Here is a 20,649-nt window from a genome sequence, read left to right on the forward strand (position 1 = left end):
CAACATACTGGAGAACATTTATGAAGACTGTTACAATTGTGGCTTCAACTCCTATAGAAAACTTATGAGGCACTATAATTGCATTTGAAGTAAATCAAATTGCAAGTTAATATTAGATTATGTGACTAGCAAAAGGCGAGGTCGAGCTTACTTCAAGGGAAACAGGCTATCACAATTAAAAACTTTAAAAGAGTATATAATATCACAATTTGATAGGTCAAGAGTGTATGGATCTGCAGTTCACTATTGGCATCTGCAAATGTGGGCACTAGAAGCTCTAAAGTGGTTGGCCTGGACAAATTTACAGCTTCAACAAACTTAAGGCTGAATATGACATTTTTTCCAGGCATATTACTACTTTCATCATATGTAAGGACATACAAGAAGAGTCGCCCTGGTTGGCAAGTTGGTATAGCGCTGGCCTTCTATGGCCAAGGTTGCGGGTTCGATCCCGGGCCAGGTCGATGGCATTTAAGTGTGCTTAAATGTGACAGGCTCATGTCAGTAGATTTACTGGCATGTAAAAGAACTCCTGCAGGACAAAATTCCGGCACATCTGGCGACGCTGATATAACCTCTGCAGTTGCGAGCGTCGTTAAATAAAACATAACATTTTTTAACATACAAGAAGATCATAGTATTCGTCAGAAGGCACAAGGGTTTGTGGAGGAAGTGACCAAATATGTAAGAGACGGGAATGTGGACAAAGAAAATGTTTGGAACAGTGACCAAAGTCAATTTAATTATGAAATGTCTTCATTCTCAACATTATCTCACAGAGGAGAGAAAACTGCAGCTGGTGTGTTGCAATCTGTACATAGTTCTACACACAGCTATACAATTGATGTGGCTTTATCAGTGAGTGGCAGATTAGCTAACAGCTCTATATCTGTTTTCAAGAGACACAAGGCACTTTTGGCCCAAATATTTCAAAGAAACTTGAAGCAACATGTCCACGAAACATTTATGTGGAGGCAAGCAAAAGTGGAAAAATGACGAAAGAGCATATGAAAAGTTTTCTAACTACAGACCTTGATGAACATGTGTGTGACGATGAGAAGAGCCTGTTGCTGTGTGATTCCTGGTCAGGCCATAAAGATTATACTCTTAGATGAAAGTTTTTCGAACAAGGATGTTACTCTCAAGATATTGCCACCGAAGACAACAAAATATTGCCAACCTCTTGATGTATACTTCTTTAGGCAATATAGGCTCCACATGAGAAGGATCGTTGATTTTGTAAGACTACAATGTGAAAAACCACAAGTAAAGTTACATGATTGTCATTTCATCATCAGACTTTACTCTGTGCTGTACAGTCAACTTTCTGCACCGAAGTACAAGCCTATGTTACAATGTGCTTGGCAAAAGGCAGGTTATGACATTGACATACCAATGTCATCGTTTGAAAATGTAGTTAGTGTTGCATTTGATATTGGACTGCTTGAATGTGGAAGTGATGTTGAATGTGAAAAAATAGCCTTAGTCAGCTGTGCATATTGTTCTGTTCCACTTTGCTTTGACCATTTCATTGAAATCCCACACCTGCACTTTGAAAACTGAATAGCTGTGCAACACTAATCAGGTCAGTAGAAAAAGTTTGTTGTTCAGATAGTGTAATTATTTTAAGCAGAGGGAAATATAGCAATATAGTCACATTGAAATATGTGTGTTTTTGGTCCTATTATATCAATACCAATATCAATATCAAGAAATACCAATCTATATCACAGACACACTCATTGCTAAAAGTCCAGTTGTGAACGAAATTCCTCCATGGAAATGGGTGATTCCAGAACATAGCATACAAATTCCAGGAAATCATTCCAAAAATGATCCTCCATACATTCTTAAGTTAGATGCCATGCAGCACATATAGGGATCACCTTCAAATTTATACAGATGGATCTCTAAATCCTAATAATGGGACATCAGGAGCAGGGTATTATATTCCAAAATATCAAGAAAGTTATTTCATACCATGTTCATCCTCCTCCAGTCTTGACACTGAATTGCTAGCTATTGATGCTGCTCTTCAGTGTGTTACTCAAATTTCTGAAAAATCTATTTGCATACTTACCAACTTAATATAATTAAATATGTATCCAACCTATATGCACATAGAATTATTCCAATTCAGAAACAACTAAGTAAACTAAAAGAACTCCAAAAGGAAATATCATTTCAATGGATACCTAGTCATTGTGGAATACCTGGAAATGAGAAAGTCGATAATATTGCAAAACAGACAACATATTTGCAACCAAGACCTCTTCAAGTGATATCTCTATCCAGTGCTTTTGCTTCAGTAAAGTCTCATTTTACAAACCTATGGATTAACAATTGGCTCTCTTCTGACAAAGGAAAAATTTTACAGTCTGTACAAAAGAAACCAAATGACCCGGAAATGTACAAAAACTTGCCCAGACATGTTCAAACATTTTAACAAGAGCCAGAACAGGCACATTGTCACTCAATTGTACCTATACCGATTTTACATTTCTGATAATCCTACTTGTCTGTGGTGTAATAATCATGATGAAGATCTGAAACACATTCTTCTATACTGTCCATCCATAAACCACAAAAGAAGTAAATTAAAATTATCAGTACCAGTTGCAGAAGACACAGCCCTGCAGTATATATTGACTACACCCCAACTCTGGCTACTAGCAATAGGCATTATAATGAACACCGATCAAAATACCCCTCATTTCTCGTGAAAAACAGCAACTGAATAGACTCCAGTGGACTATAGTGGACTTTATGTTGTCAGCAAACAGCTGGATACATTAAGAAGATTGATTGATCCTATTATATCAATATTTTGTTTCTTCGCATTATCAAAGTTCCTCTCTTAGATCTTGAATAGGTGATCATTCAAATGTCTCTCGTGGTAAGACATGCAGTTTTGCATGAGAATGACTCATACCATTGTTTTTGGGATGAGCGATTTATATTCTAAGCACATTTTCGTACAGTTCTGAGTGTTCGAGGTCATGCACATTCCTTGTCAGAGAAGACTTCAATTCTATCTGAAGTTAAACTAGAATAGCCATCTCTCAGCTATAAATTATTTTGCTGGTTAGAAAGATAATAAAACTAGAAACTATTTGAGATGAAGATAGAAAATCAAGTTTTTTGAAGTCATTGATGTCATGAAAGCTAACTTTATCCACAGATTCAGTGACATTTCTGAGCTAAAATTCCTCTACCTTTTAGATGCGAGAGATTTTCAGAATTAAAAAAAAAGTTTCTAGAAGAGAAACTTTTCAATTGGAAATAGAATTACTATAACTTTTTTGACTTTCCTAAACAAAGAAGTGAGTTATATTTACTGTTTAAAGAATGAGATGCGTGCAAAGAGAGTTTCGTTGAATTGCATAGGTAGGCCATACTTGATAAGCTCAGATTTACCTGATGTAAGTCACTAATGACTAATAAATTATAATCTGTCTCTCCTGAGAAACACTTCTCAGCATTGAAGCTTATAAAGACGTATCTTCGAAACTCTCAAAGTCAAGGGCTATATCATCACTTGCTCTTCTCAGCATGGAGAGGTCTTTGTTTGTAAATCTGTGGTAAGTACAGTAAAATCCCTCGTATCTGGAACCCAAGTAACTGGCAATACCAAAACAGCGGCATTTTTGGCTAGGCCAAAAAAAAAAAAGTCATTTATGGGAAGAAGACGAAGATTTGAGTGGTTTTCGTGGATCGTACATGCGCATATTGCGTTTATTATGTATATTGTTTACACATGGAAACATAGGCAGAAAACCCCATTACATCCCTGAAGTAGATTGGGTAGCATCGTTAAGTTGCCACTTGGGCCTTGCAAACAATGCACAGACAATATCTTTAAATTTACCACTTGAACTCGCCTGTTCCGAGGAGGTGTTGGATGAGTCTAAATAGGAAAGTGTGAAATTCTCTATTCCTACAGCGTGTAAAAGTTTCATTCGTGTGATAGATAGCATCATGGCTCCTACCACTAAGCACAAGAGGAATATCCTCACACTGAAGCAAAAGCTTGAATTACAGAGAAACTGGAGAGAGGAGTTAGTAGATCCAAATTAATGGACAAATATAAAGCTGGAAGTTTAACTTTATATGATATAAAGAAACAAGACAGTCAACTCTGACGATTCATAAGTAACACTGAATCTGCGAAATTTGCAGAAGATCGGAAAACTGTACATCAGTCCCACTGTGAAGAATTAGATCGTGTTCTATATGAATGGTTCGCAATTAAAAGATCTGAGGGAATGTGTATTTCTTCTACTACAAGAAATTGCACCAGAAAAAGAAACTGAGGTGAGTGTGGATTTTCCGTTGGGTGACTTAACAGATTCAAAGAGAGACATGGATCCGAAAACTAGTTGTATCTGGTGAACAAAGGAGTGCCAGCGAAGTGTCTGTGGATCAGTTCCAGAAAATTGTTTCTGAGAGTAATGTTATTGCAGAACAAATATATAATGCAGATGACATTTATTATGAAGATGTCTTCCTACAACAACACTGGCGTGTGCGATGGAAACCTCACCTAAGGGCTTCAAGCAAAACAAAGATCGTTCAGTGGATATGCAAACCGAAAATTAGTGTGTTTTTGTATTCAGTGATGTATTTTAATAAAGAAAATCCACACAGTTTTATGTTATTTAGTTATGATCAAGTGACTGCGAAATAAGCTTCATATGGCCACAGTTTCAACAGGTTGGCATCATAAAATAAGAACATGTAATTTGTTAAAATACTTATTCAATTATCTCGTAACCGGAACTTGCCTGGTCCCATTGGTGCCAGTTAAAAGGAAGTCTGCTGTACTATCATTTTACAGAGATGTTATAGATATTTTCTCGAACAGAAGTCGAAGATTTGAACTCTACTCCAAAAATGAGATAAGAGATTTTACGAGTTTGATTAAATTTTAACATAAATTGGAGGATAATAAAATTAATATAATTGATGGTTTATATGGGAAAACACCTATTGAGAGATGGGCTTTCCCTACACTTAGTCCCACAATTCACAACTCAAGATTGTAGTTCTGGAAACATTGGTTTCGCGAATTGCTGGATGTGATATAATATTAGTATGATGAGTTTTTCTTGTTTCAGGTGTTTGCTGGACACTCAACTCGAGAAAATTTTCATAACTTATTGTGGTTTGCTGTTGTTTCAGGAATGTCATGGAGATATCAAACCCATTCTGATAATTTATGATAGCTTGCTCTTGCTTTAGGTGTGCAAGTCGAGAATATTTTTATAACTTATGGTGGTTTGCTCTTGTTTTAGATATTATGAGATATTAAACTCGAAAACACACTGATATATAATTTATGATAGCTTACTCTTGTAGGTTTTAGGTTTATCGTGGAGATATCAAACTCTAGAACATTCTCATAACTTTGTGGCATGCTCTTGTTTTAGGTGTGTTACGTAGATAATCAAACTTGAGAACATTCTGATAATTTATGATGCCTGGCTCTTATGTTAGGCGTGTCTTGGAGATATCAAATTCGAGAACATTCCGATAATTTATGGCAGCTTACTCTTGTTTCAGGTGTGTCACGGAGATATCAAACTCGAGAACATTTTGATAACCTCATGGAACTGGGTGCTACTGGCAGATTTTGCTTCCTTTAAGCCAACGTATTTACCAGAGGACAATCCTGGTGATTATTCCTATTTCTTTGATGCCTCAAGAAGGCGTACGTGCTACATTGCTCCAGAGAGGTTCATACAGACTCTCAACCCAGATGGCTCTAGTCAAGTCTTGCTACCAGAAGAGAGTTTGCGCAAGGGAGATCTCACCCCAGCCATGGATATCTTCTCTGTAGGTTGTGCATTGGCAGAACTGTTTAATGAGGTTCATGATGCCCCATTTGATCTTTCAGAACTGCTAGCATACTGCTCGAGTGAGAATAATGACTTCAAGCACTTGGATAAACTGGAAGATCCAGATATAAGGGTGAGTGTTCAAAATTACTATGAGAGTTTGTTATATGGCCGTAAAACGAAGTTTCTGAACAGCGAGTCTGAGAAATATTTTTCGCTGGTATGTGAGAAATGTTTGAATTTCTATATTCTTTTAATCACCTTCAATTAAATGAAACATCAGATATTATAAGTCAAAAATATTCTTCTCTCCTCTCTGCACAAAGATACTCATATAAAGCCATTGTATTTAAGCACTCTAACTTTCAGTTGTCTACTTATTTTGCTGTACTGTCTTGTAATGGTCCATTTGAAGCTATTTATGATATTGGAGTAACATTGCATAACATTTCGTACCGGTATATGTAATATGTACTGCTTTGAAAAGTGATACAGAGTCATACTTTCAGTACAGCATGTACTATTATGGCTCCCTATTGACAAAGATTTTTTTAGTTTTAACATTAAATGACATGCTAAAATTGTTACTCATTTTTTCGTCCACAAATTTATGAAAGTAAACCTTCACAGTTATTTTAGCAATCAAAGTAGAGGAACCAAATACAAGTTAATATTGCACTATGCCTTGCAGAAATGCACCTATGACAGAGTTTGTCATAGAAAGATAGCAACATGTTCCTTATTGACCTAGATGTGGAGAGAGAATTGAAACATTAAGGTTTACTGATTGTACTTATTAATCGACGTTAAAATATTAAGAGATTAATTGTTGAACAAATCTCATGCTTTTTACTTCTGCCTTCCGCTCTTCGAAATTTTCCCTTACCCTTTGTTGGTCTGTGAATTTAACACTCAAATAAAGATTGAAGAGCACTGCCATAAAAAACACAATAAAAAGCTTTTTTAAAGTTGACTTCACTTTCAACATTCGTTTCTTCATGAAATTTATTAGTGTCCCTCTGTTTTTTTATTGATTGTCCTATTTCTGTCTCTTTATAATTATATTTCTCATTTCTCTTTTTCTTTCTTCTGTCTCTGTATTGCACTCTTTCAAACTCTCCTCTTCTTCCATTTCAGTTTGTTTCTGTTTCTCTGTCTATCTTCTCCGTCTCTCTTGCCTCCATTTCACCCTCTCCTTCCCGTTCTCTCCCTCTCACTCTCTTTCTTTACCTACCTTCTCCTCTTCCTACCTTTTCTCCCTTATCTTTCCCTCCATTTTACTGGCTCTGCCTTCCTTTCTCCTTTTCATCCATTTCATTTCTGTTTTGCTTTTTCATCTTCACGTGGTGTTTCTGTCTTTTGAAATATCAGCAGTAATGCTTATAAGGCAAAATATTTATAATTAGATCTGGAACTGACTAGAAGTGGTGGTTGAAAGAAAAAATATCTCCACTTCTTTTTTTCCCACACCACCTTCGTCCACTTCACACCCAGTCAAAGCTACTTTATCTCACTTCTTTACTACTTGTGTGGTTAGGAGCAGTGGACCATAGATCATGTTCCAGGTAGAGTCTGTTCAGGTGTTGCTATGCCAGTGTGGTTTACAGCAGTGACGTCTGGTGGTTGAAAAATCAGATCGTTTACTTTCATAAAATTAGTATATTATAGGCTATTATAGATTTCGTCCAGCCAGAATTATACAGTTACTGCATGAATATGTCATCATCACAACATAACATAGAATGTTCGGAAGTAAAATTATAATTTTGCAATAATAATACCTAAGGTAAATCAAACCATTCTTAAAACGAGAAAATATTTAAAAGAATGTAATAGACCAATATTGAAATCTACTTTTAAAATCACAATAAACCACTTATTCGTAGAGAAAATCACTCATGTCTCTCCTTGTTCCTTGCGAACAACAAACAAAACAAAAACTTGCTTTTTTTTTTCTTTCACACCTGCACAGTCACTGAAAATTGTCATATATTGTACGTCTGGATTAAAATGGCTATTAATCGGGTTAGTCTTTGTTTCTGAAATTTCAAGGAATGGAGTTGGTCTGCCAAGTCAATTAATCTAAGATTTTTCTTCCAGAGTACGCACTGAAAATGTCCGTTCTAATAAATAAATTTGCGGTATTCATCCTTGTTAACTGAAATACGAAAGCCATCTTCAAGCATTATCTCGCACAACACAGGAGTTAGCACTAGGCCTAATTAAATATTGACACATGCTAGTTGTAAGTGAATACTTAAGCAAACGAACCTGAAAGCAGATACAATCAAAGAATCGGAACCGGAAAGAAGATACTTGAAATTAGACGGAAGATGATTACACCACCAACATTAAGTGAAGGAAAAATGTGTTTTTCTCACCAGAGCGAGAATGAGCATGGGTGTTGTTTCTGTTTCTTTCATCACCACCAACTCTCAGTCCCTAACCTCACTTATGACTACTGCCGCCTGTTCTACATGTTGAGAACTTGGAATTTTGTTTACTAACAATTCTCAAGCTATGCTAAAGAAACCCTCACTCATCCCTTTGCCCCGGAAAGGATCCTAAGATCCACTATGTTCCCATAAGAAGTACAGTCGTTCACTCTGGCGAGTCAACGATGAGGCTGTTGTAAACAATTCACGCGATTCTCCGAAAATCATGTTCCTATGATCTAGTAGACAGAGCTAAATTACTTTAACACTTATTTTAAGTAGTTTATGGCTTATACAATTTTTAGTTGTAGCACAAACTTGCTACAACTTTAATGAGCCGCCCCTGGTTTACAGGGTACATTTCCATCTCAGCAAGTTTTTGTAATTAATCTTACCCATATATCTAATGCTTGAGGATTGATGATAAGGCAACAGTGTAGGAAGAAGTGAAAGGTCACAGGAGATTTGCCATTTTTTAACAATTGGGAAAGAAAAGTGTTGTTGTTGTTGTTTTCTAATGCCAGGCGTTTGACAATAAAGTCATTTGACCTCTTGCATTCCAATATTTTTCAAAGATATTATCATGGCCAGCCACTGAAGCACAGATTTTGAGATGTTCCGAATCCATTTCTTGGTTTGAGTTGCACAATGGGCAGTTAGGGGACTGATATATTCCAATTCTATGCAGGTGTTTGGCCAAACAATCATGGCCTTTTGCCAATCTAAATGCAGCTACAGATGATTTTCGTGGTAAATCGGGAATTAACTGTGGATTTTGGTGCAGAGAGTTCCATTTTTTCCCTTGGGATTGTGTTATCAAATTTTGTTTGTTGAAGTCTAAGTATGTAGATTTAATAAATCTTTTCACAGAGTAATACGTAGATTTAGTAATAGGTCTGTAAGTAGCAGTGCTGCCCTTCTTTGCTAAAGCATCCGCATTCTCGTTTCCCAGGATTCCACAATGGGATGGTATCCATTGGAATACAATTCTTTTATTGAGTGATATTAATTGAGAGAGCATTTTAGTTATTTCTGGTGTTTGAGATGAAGGTGTGTGTTTAGAGACTATTGATAGAATAGCTGTTTTGGAGTCTGACAATATAACTGCATTTTTAAATTTATTGATGTGGCGTAGAAGATTCGTGAGACTTTCACTTATTGCAATGATTTCTCCATCAAAACTTGTTGTTCCATACCCAAGAGATCTATAAAGTGAGAAGAGACAGCACGTAACACCTGCACCGGCACCTTGTTCTCTGGAGATCAAGAACCCGTCACTGTATAAATGAAGCCAGTTTTGTGGAGGGTACCTAATATTAATTGTCTCTAAAGACAATTGTTTTAGTGTTTCAGTGTTTACTTCTGATTTTAGTATTTCTTCTGTTAAATTTAGATTATATTCTATATTTAATAGAGTTAAAGGGTTTGGTTTAATTTGTAGGTTTTCTTTCAAATTCGGGATATTGATTTTCTGTTTTAATTCTTGAACATTGGATATGAAACTTTTTTGAGTTTTCAATCTACAGAGAGGACTGTATGAATGCCAATTGTTTCCTGGTAATCTAATAAGTTTTTCATATTGAATCAGTGCTTTTTCTTCTATTGTCATTTTGATGCTGTTAATATTAGTGAGGAATCTCATAGAATCTATTGGAGTTGTTTTGATTCCACCAGTAATGAGTCTGAGAGCTTGGTTTTGAACATATTCTATTTCGTTTATGAAAGGTGAAGTAATTAAAATTTCTCCGCAGTATGTCAGCACTGGCTGTATAAACATTTTGTATGTAGTGTTCAAAGTATTCCTAGAGCATCTCCATTCCTTTCCTGCTAGTCTTTTTAGAAGGCAGAATCTTTTACGAGCTTTTTCAGAAATGTATTTCAAATGGTTGCTCCATGTTAACTTACTATCGAGAATAACGCCAAGATATTTGGATTCATAAGTCCTAGGAAGGTGTTGGCCATTGTATTGGATATTGAATTCTCTTTCTTTTTTACCAAGTGAAAATATTTGGTAGTTACTTTTGCTTAAATTGAGTGTCATCAAATTTGATGTATTCCATTCATGTAGTTGATTTAGAGCTTTAAGAGCAGAATTTTGAATTTTGTCTGTATGTCTGTAAGATCCGGAAGTCCACAAAACTATATCATCTGCAAATAGTGCTGTTTTCATGTTTGATTCCTCTAATAGGGAGGGTAAGTCATTTATATAAATATTGAATAAAGTTGTGCTGAGGACAGCGCCCTGAGGTAGACCTCGATATGTTTGTAACTAGAAAGTGAGTTATTGAATTTAGTGGCAATGAATCTTTGACTAAGGAATTCTGATATCCATCTGAACATATTACTGGAGATACCTAATTTCTGGAGTTTTAGTAATAATTTATTTCTCCAAACAGAGTCATATGCTAACTGAAAGTCAATAAATATTGCCAAGGTATCTTCTTTCTTTTTAAAACTATCTTTTATTTCTTGGCCGAGGCGTATGACTTGTTCATTGGTAGAGTGTAGTTGTCGAAAGCCGGCTTGTCTTGGTGATAAAAGATTTTGGGATTCTAAATACCAAGTTAATCTGTTGGAGATCATGGACTCCATGGTTTTTGCTATCATGCTTAATAGTGCTATTGGTCGATAACTATTAACATCATGAGCAAGTTTCCCTTTTTTGTGAATTGGTACAATGATTGCTTTTTTCCAAGCTGCAGGAATTGAGGTGTTCCATGATAAATTGAAAATGGATAAAAGTACAGACTTGGCTTTTCCCTCCAGATGTTTAAAAAATTCGGAATGAATGTTGTCGGGGCCAGGAGATTTCTTGGTTTTAAAATTTGTATAGCTATATTTAATTCTTTGGAAGTAAAATTTTGATGAAATATTTCAGGTTTTGTACTAGTAATATTGTTTTTAATATTTTTATATAATTCTCTTTTGATAAATTTGTCAGTTTTTTTTTTATATTGGGATGTAATCTGTGAGAGTTTGAGTAGTGTTTATTAAATGCGTTTGCTATATCTCTACTATCTGTTAGTGTTTTGTTATTATGAATAATAGGTTGGCTAGTATTTTCCTGTGTATTGGAAATATTCTTCAGAAATTTATATGTTTTAGCGCTATCGGTTCTGTAATTAATATTTTCAATAAATTTATTGAAACTGTTCTTTTTTGCTGTTATGATTGCTTTTTTAAGAATGGTAGTCTTCTTCCTCCAATCTTGAGTATCTTCTGGTGTTTTGCTATGTTCTGCTTTGGTTCTTGCTTTATCTCTATCTTGTTTCAATAAATTCTGGTTTTCTGTCCAGAATGGGGTGTATTTTTTTGGTTTGCCTCATGGAATGTGCTTTTTTGCAATTTTAAGAAGAGATTCACAGAAATATTTGTTCAATCTATCTGAGTTTGTATTTTCCATTAGTGGTGTGTTGAGCTTGAGGTATTTGTCGAGTTCTGTTGTAAATAGTTTTCAATTCGCTTTCTTAAAGTTCCATGTTGTTTTGTTATTGTAGGGTTCTTTTCTTCGGTTTTGGTGGAGATGGATAGAAGCAATGATGACTCTATGGCCAGATCCAGGATCTTCAATTATTTTGGGAAAGAAAAGTATAGAAAATAATTGATAGGTATTTAGACAGAATTATTTCCCACATTTCACCACATATTTACGATTGGTCTATATAGCTTGAGGAATGCAGTACAGTGTGAATGTTGCGGTAGAGATATTGGGAAAGACTTCTTACTTACTTACTTACTTACTTACTTACTGGCTTTTAAGGAACCCGGAGGTTCATTGCCGCCCTCATATAAGCCTGCCATTGGTCCCTATCCTGAACAAGATTAATCCATTCTCTATCATAATATCCCACCTCCCTCAAATCCATTTTAATATTATCTTCCCATCTACGTCTCGGCCTCCCTAAAGGTCTTTTTCCCCCCGGCCTCCCAACTAACACTCTATATGCATTTCTAGATTCGCCCATACTTGCTACATGCCCTACCCATCTCAAACGTCTTGATTTAATGTTCCTAATTATGTCAGGTGAAGAGTACAATGTGTGCAGCTCTGTGTTGTGTAACTTTCTCCATTCTCCTGTAACTTCATCCCAAATATTTTCCTAAGCACCTTATTCTCAAACACCCTTAACCTATGTTCCTCTCTCAAAGTGAGAGTCCAAGTTTCACAACCATAAAGAACAACCGGTAATATAACTGTTTTATAAATTCTAACTTTCAGATTTTTTGACAGCAGACTGGATGATAAAAGCTTCTCAACCGAATAATAACAGGCATTTCCCATATTTATTCTGTGTTTAATTTCCTCCCGAGTATCATTTATATTTGTTATTGTTGCTCCAAGATATTTGAAAGACTTCTAGTCACGATATTATTTCTACTCTAAAAATAAAATTGATCGGAAAGAAAGATACAGATTTCATTTCATCTATCACTTGAAAGTGTAAGTTGAAATTTATTGCAGACTTGAATGATTGACATTCATAGTTGTGTACCATGAATAATACAGTATTTGTATTTCGTGTGTACAGAAACTGAAATATATGTGGTATGTTAACCAGAGTGTCAAAAGGATTCTGTTCTTCTTTTTCATCATAGCTGCGTAGCCTTAAGACTTCATGCCTTGTACTACTATATGGAATGAGCGCTAGTTCGAGTCTTCATGGGGGAGAAATTTTCTCACGAAATTTCGGCCAATGTATAGGATTGGTGCCAGCCAGCATCGTGATAGATTTGGAGAACTACATTGAGTAGTGAAATTCAGTTTTGCAAATCAGTTTCAATGGTTGGGGGATCACCGTGCTGACCAGATATTACATCTGTACTGGTTGGCTGATCGTTCATATCTGCTGAGACATGTGGATGTGAGGCAGGCCACAAGTTGGCTGGCTGGTAGACCTTGGCCCTCCATGGGCTGTTGTGCAACGGATTATATTATTATTTTATTGTAAAGTTAAACATGATAAGCCTACCTGAAACAGAATAAGTCGAGATTTTTAAGCCTCAAATTTAAGAAAAAATATAAGTATTATGAAGACTGTTCTTTATTGTAATTTGATGGATGAAATAAATAACCTAGCAATATTAGAAACCATTGTACATCAATGATATTGATATTGTGAGATCAGAAATGACTCTCCCAAAATATGTTGCAGGAATTCAAACGAAGTTGACAGTGTTATTTTACTGTCTGTGTTGCGTCCATACTGTAAGGATGACAACTACAGACATCTGTTAGAATGTTTACATGTTCTGTCAATGCTGCTGTAGCCATCATCAGCTCTAATAACTCCACCTTGCATGATCAATGTTGGTATAAGAGTGATCCAGAAGATGTCTCTTCTGTTTTCAGGAGTTGATTCGAAACATGTCTGAGCGAGATCCAGCACGCAGGCAGTCTGCTGAGGTGTACCTTGCTCAGGAACGCAACAGGGTGTTCCCAGAGTATTTCTATTCGTTCCTGCAGCCATACATGCATATGTTTTCTGCTGCACCAATTCTATCTCCTGATGAGAAAATTAGCAGGTATAAGAATCTATTGGCGATTTTATGCAATGTACATTACAGGGTACTTTCTCATTGTACTCTATTCAATCAAATCAAGATATTTATTTCACAGAATTATGTACTTTTAGTATTAGAAAGTAAATCGATAAATGTTCTTGGTATTGTTGCTAACACTGAAAAGCAAATGTTCCCTGGAATAACAACTTAGTGTAAATTACATTGTTTTTCCATTTCCATCATACTTACATTGAACCTTTATTACCTAACACATCTCCCTCCTGACAAAATATTATTTCCTTACAGCAGCACAGCGTCCTCTAGAAACATTTCAATATCATTCTGCGCAATGCTGTTATACCAGATTTAAAATTTGTGATGCTCTATATTTCAAATTCAAAATTTTTTTAGTTAAGTTCTTGTTCCAGAGAACTTAATTGCTGAAATGTAAACTTCGTGAGGTAGTATATAGAGCAGTGGAAGTAAATTCTAACTAAATGGAATATTTCACATTGTTTGCTAAAGGATATATGTTTCAATTCTTCTGAAGACGAAGTTATGTAATGGATATTCTATGATATTGAAAATAACTTCACATATTTTTCTTATATTGTTGCTGATGCTTAAAAATAGCTTAACTAATATTGTTAATAATATTGACAACTACTAGATGATTCTGTTATTGATGCTGATTTTGAAAGACAACACGTGTTTGCAAACTGAATTATCCAATATCTGCTGGCTTGACTTTCAGATTGAGAAAAGACATGCAAAACATCATCAAAATCCTCAGCAATGAGGAAAACGAAGAGAAGGGCAGTGTGGAGAGTGGTCAGATAGAAAAGAAGGATTGTGAAGAAAGTGGTAGTGAAAGAGGAAAAGACATTATTATAGAAGTCAATGAGGGTGAAAAGACGGAAGCTGATGGCCTTGTCATTATTACTGCCTTAGTCACATCTTGCATCAGGTATTATGATCACTTTATAACTTTATGTATTATGCCTATTGTCATTTAGAATGGAGGAATCTGGTCTAATTTTCATTTTCAAGGAGTATCCCCACAGCAACTTTTTTTTTTGTGAATATAGATGAAAAATGTGACATTGACAAAGAACATTAATAAATAAAAGAGAAAAGCACACACTCCACAAGTTTCGGAGAGTATTAATGCATGCAATTGGTACTCTTTAGTTCTTAATTTGGTTTGTGTTGTCACTGAACTTCCGTTTTTACGGCATGGGTAATGGATATAGCAAGTCAGCTGTTTCTAATAGTGTCACAGCCAAAGTTGCACATGGTTGCGACCAATTGAGGAGCGTTTTTTCAGAAATCCCTAAATGCCTAAAAGTAAAATTTTCAGGAAACGTTTTTTTTAAATGATTAAAAAGTAATTACCACAAACATTTTAATTTTTTTTATCTCATATTGTTTAATAAAGCAGTAATTGTATTATATACTGCCCGTGCCTCACTTCCTGAGCTGTTTATTTGCGGGGCGAGATGCAGAGGGGGAAAGTGGGCTGTCCTAGGTACCGCATGTGCCTACTACCCTATGTTCAACACATCGACCTTCTCAGGATTGCTTTCGTCAGCTATGGAGCAAGATCAGCCATGGACAAGCGAATGTATAGGCTGTCCCCTCACAAAACAAATTATGTCTTTCTCATCAATTCCTGTAACTAAACACTGATACCAGTGGTAGACTACAGTCTCTGCTTGAGATTATCGACCTAATCGCGATTACGGTTATCACGTGTACACATCAGTAAACTCTTTCCTCTACGGCAGTGTTTCTCAAACTTTTCCACCGCGAAACCCCTTTTAATCTAAAGTGTAACTGCGGAATCCTTGTAATATTTTATTAGTAATTAATAATTAACAGACAAGTGAAAGCTAGTATCTCAATAATTGTTCAATGGGACGAATGTATTTGCTTTTTAAGCCTGCAATCTGGTTTTATGGCGGAAAGTTGTAGTCTCATTTCTACTGTACTTCTGCATTTTGTCTTTTCGGTATTTTGTTTGTTGGTTTTAGTGAACACATATGCAGAGAATCCAGTGATGAAAGTGATAAGTATTATGGGTATTTTCCGTTTTAGATGTTCATCAAACATATTATCATTAGGCATATTATTGGAATATTATTATTATTATTATTATTATTATTATTATTATTATTATTATTATTATTATTATTATCATTATCGGTGGTTTCATGATATTTTGGATTCATATTTTCGTAATATTCATATATTTTTATGGTAACCACTAACGGTAAGTATAAAATAGCCACCGGAGCAGCTCAGTTGCCTAAGGCGCTTGCCTATAGATCCAGGGTTGTGCTTGGTCACGGGTTCGATTCCCGCTAGGCTGATTACCTAGTTGGATTTCTTCCCGAGGTTTTCCCCAGTCGTAAGGCGAATGTCATGTAATGTTTGGTGAATCCCCGACCTCATCTCGCCAAATACCATTTCGCTATCGTCAATCCTATCGATGCAAAATAACGTAGTAGTTGATACAATGTTGTTAAATAACCAAGTAAAAAAACGTATGGAATAAAATTTAAAATCATATAGGGATCACGGAACCCCGGAACATACTTTGAGAAATACTGCTCTATGGTAATTCAGCAGTTGTCCAGACTGAACGAAGAGTGGCCTAGTGTGTACATACATCTTCGGAAATCGGCATCAGAGATAATAGTAATAGTGGTAACCACGATTAGAGTATCCAGTATTATAAAGAGCAAAAACCCCTGCACTGGCATAGGATAATGTTTTCAGCACATGTAATAAGCTGCCGTGCCACACGCTGCAGCTGCCGTGCTGGTCCGAGCAGACCTAAAAGGCGTGGTTATAAGCACTAGGGAACTCTCGGTTCAGGACGTGAGACATGGGCAGTAATTAATGTTTTCAAATTTAAATTATAAAATGAAAAAAATTAAATGTAAAGTTCACAGTTTTTTCAAAAGTCGCTAAATGCCGAGAGATGGAAACATAACACATATTTTGTTAACTTTTAAACCTGACTTTTTTGTATCTTTTTTTTTAGTTAATTTTTCTGATATTTTATTTTTTGTTTATATGTGATTTTATCATATTTTAAATGCATTTATATTGTATTAACTTGCGACTGTTACATTTTATTTTCAGCGAAGAACAAAATACAAAATACAATAATATTACAGTTTTTTTGGGAAAACACAAAAACTCTATTCATTCATTAATGATAATAATATTGAATCACTAATATGGAAAAAGGATAAGTCCAAATTTGCCGAAATAACCTGAAATGTATTATTTCCAGTTTGAAATAACCACACTTAAACAAAATTAAATTTGTGCACAAAATATTAGGAACATTTAATAACATGTAACATGAATTCCCAGTAATTCTTTATAGAAATCTTTTGCAGATTCCGGTATTCTAAAATACTTCATCAGGTTTAGGACGACCTTTTTCTTCTCCTGACATTCTTCTTAGGCAAAGTAGCTGCATTCCTTATTTCCCGGCTACAGGTCTTCTTTTTCAGTACTTCAACTTCAATGGAATCTCCAGTGTCGGTGTCCGCCACTGACAAGAGTACTTTCTTGTTTGATTTTCTGTATGTCAACACTCATTGGGCTGTAATTTTAAAGGATATCTTAGGCTTCAAGACATTTTTTAGTATATTGGATTTTATATCCTTTACTTCCCAGTCTTTATTCAATATTTTGATAGTATCATGTTGACCCAGAATTTCATAGTACTCTGCAGGCGACAGAATTTCTTTCTTTTTTCGGTAGACTTTTTCTATTCTATCAAAGACTCAGCTGCTCTGCACTCCTTTTTCCCCAAAGCTTTTGGATTGATGGGTATACCCGGAAGCCCATATGAACATACAGTATGAGGGCTCTTGCTTTTTTTTGTGGTCTTTCTAGGTACGTTTACTTCTGATCTAGACTTCCTATGGCCTACACTTTCGACAACAGTTGTACAGATTTTAGAATCACTAGAAACAGACTCCATATTATGATAGTTTACAATACTATGCTCTCACTACAGTCGTTTAGAAGCGGAGACACAGCTGTTCAGAATGACCCGACATTCAGCGATAATAAAATTAATCCCACAGAGCAAGACAAAAGCTGGTTGGTTGAGTTCAAAAGGAATCGTATCATGAGCCAAGATCTTTCTACATGCCTGGCACATAAATATTTCTGTTTCATATTGTTGTTCTAATGTAATTTGGATCCAAACAAATTTAAATAGATTTAAATAAATTGAGTTATTTATCTTTAGGTCTACATGTACATTGTTGTTCTAAATATAGATTGCTATCAAATTGTGGTCTGTTGCATAAAATAAAACATTTTTTTTAATTCAAGTATGAATTTTACAAAAGTATTCTATCCTTTTTAATGTGGTTGGCTTTAACTAATGAAGACATGAATATCGAATTTTGCAAAAGATCGCAGTTTTCAATGTCTTATAACAACAGTGTTTGTCGAGTTTTGCTAAAACTGATTTTACAGGAATACACATAACATAAATGTTGACATAAAACCACCAAAAACTCAATTTTGAAAATGTTGGCATTTAGCAACTTTTGAAAAAATGCTCTTCAATTGTAGAATATCTGTGGTTATGACCATGTTGCTAATCGATCGGTCTTCTTAATGTATCCAGCTGTTTGCTGACAACATGGAGTCCACTATAGTCCACTGTAGTCTATTCAGTTGTTGTTTTTCACGAGAAATGAGGGGTATTTTGATCAGTGTACCATGTTGCTAAAACGAAAGTGTAAATTTACTGATAATTTGAGAGTGAAATATCCATGCTTTATTAAAGGACGGACTGTTCATAAAGCTAAGTGTGAATGGTTTATTTCTATAGCGAACAAAGGTGTTGGTGATTTGGATCGCCATGTGGTACGAAATAAACACAAATCTAACATTCACAATGCAGTGGGGTCTTAAGGAGCCACATCTTTCTTTGCTATTAAGGAAACAAAACTAGATGGAAAAAATGAGTGCTGCAGAAGGTGTCCTAGCATTTCATATTCTTACATTTTGTGTGTGCGTGCGTTGTGTGTGTGTGTGCGTTCAGTTAAGTGAATTCTTTCTTCAATGTAATAATGACTGTTATTCTGAGTTTTTAAAAATTTGTGAATTTTATTTTCATTGTCTGGCTCCAATTCACTGATAGGGATACAATGGTCAGACGAAAGAAACAGATTGTTACCACTTTTGTGAAGGGGAATACTTCTTGTACATTATAACTTTAAAACATGTTCAGATTTTCAGTTCTTAAACAAATTTCATCAAATGAAAAATATCTAATTGAAGACATGGAATGAAAGATAAAATAAAGTGGTGTAAATTTCTATGAAATATGATTTGTAAAAGATAAAAAACAGGAAACTTACAATTTTGATTTGTATTCTTCATTTACAATTAAACGATGCTCCATCACTTCTACAGCTTCCTGGAAGAAAGACAAACCACTAGTTTATGGACTACATAACTTCATTATTGGATGAAAATTTCTTCCCACACAGGTGTTCTCTGAGTTTTGAGAATAGCTCGAAGTCGCTGGGTGCCAGATCTGGTGAATGGGGTGGATGGTCCAGCAATTCAAATCCTGCTGTTGAAATTGCAGCCATTGCAACTAAGGACTTGTGATTTGGAACATTGTCTTGGTGGAAAGGAATATTTTGCCTCAACTTACCACAACATTTCTCCTTGATAGTATCCCGAAATTTTAAATTAAATTTACATAATAAAGGCCTGTTATTGTGGCTCCTTTCTACAAATAGTCTTACAGAATAACACCTTGGGCATCCTAAAAAAATAGAGAGCAAAACCTTGGATTTTTTTAGGGGGTCGGTGAACCTTTATTTTTCCACTGCATACTTTGAATTTTGGTTTCAGGGTCATAGTGGTGAATCCATGTCTCATCCATAGTCACATATCATTCAAGAATTTTTTTTTTTGTTTCCTCTAAAATTAGTTAAATGCTGCTTACAGAGCACTGCTGATTGTCGTTTTTGCATCAGCATCATCATTCGCATTTCAAGTTATTTTTTTCATGTCCAATTTGTTTACCAAAATATTGTGCACGCTATAGTATAAGAAGCCTGTTTCCTCTACTATATCCCTGATGATGACTCATCGATCTTGTAGCACTAAATAACGCACTTTATTGATGTTTTCTGGTGTTGTGACAGTTCTCGAATGTTGATCTGGATGGCGCAGTCGGTATAGTGCTGGCCTTCTGTGCCTGAGGTTGTGGACTCTATCCCGGCCCAGGTTGATGGTATTTAAGTGTGCTTCAATGCAACAAGCCCATGTCAGTAGATTTAGTGGCATGTAAAAGAACTTATGTGGGACAAAATTTTGGCACACAGGCAACGCAGTTGCGAGTATCATTAAATAAAACGTTATTACTGTATTATTATTATTATTATTATTATTATTATTATTGTTGTTGTTATTGTTGTTGTTATTCTCGAAGGGCCACCACCATGTTTATCTTCGCATGATGTTCTCCCACATTTAAACATTCAACACCACCTTTTTACTATAACATAACATAGAGTAGATGCTCCCAAGGTACCTGTCATATCTTGGTGAATTTGAAATGAGGATTCCCTTCTTCTGTCGGTATTTAATCACAGCTCTTTGCACAACAAGCTCCATTTCTCTACTGATGCAGCACCTCCAGCCACTCGAACACCTGCTATGAGCCACGGGGATATGTACAGACTTGCAACTTGGCATGTCGCCATAACACATTTCAGTCATTTGTGTGCCACAAAATATATAAATTTTAGTTCAACTAGAAACTAGCATAATATTTTAATAAGTTTGCATTTTTTTACATTTAGAATTTATAT

At 35.4% G+C, this 20,649-nt stretch overlaps 1 protein-coding gene across 6 annotated transcripts in view; it reads left to right on the top strand.

The window, feature by feature from the left end:
* Positions 1-20,649, top strand: part of Vps15 (vacuolar protein sorting 15) — a 158,757-nt gene that overhangs the window by 11,757 nt on the left and 126,351 nt on the right. For all 6 annotated transcript variants that reach the window (XM_069833973.1, XM_069833972.1, XM_069833974.1 and 3 more), the window contains 3 exons: positions 5,563-5,970; positions 13,623-13,795; positions 14,529-14,741. In XM_069833973.1, the coding sequence (XP_069690074.1) occupies positions 5,563-5,970; positions 13,623-13,795; positions 14,529-14,741 (794 nt within the window). The remainder of the gene's footprint in view (positions 1-5,562; positions 5,971-13,622; positions 13,796-14,528; positions 14,742-20,649) is intronic.

This window comes from Periplaneta americana, chromosome 8, assembly GCF_040183065.1.
Source record: "Periplaneta americana isolate PAMFEO1 chromosome 8, P.americana_PAMFEO1_priV1, whole genome shotgun sequence".
Lineage (NCBI taxonomy): Eukaryota > Metazoa > Arthropoda > Insecta > Blattodea > Blattidae > Periplaneta > Periplaneta americana.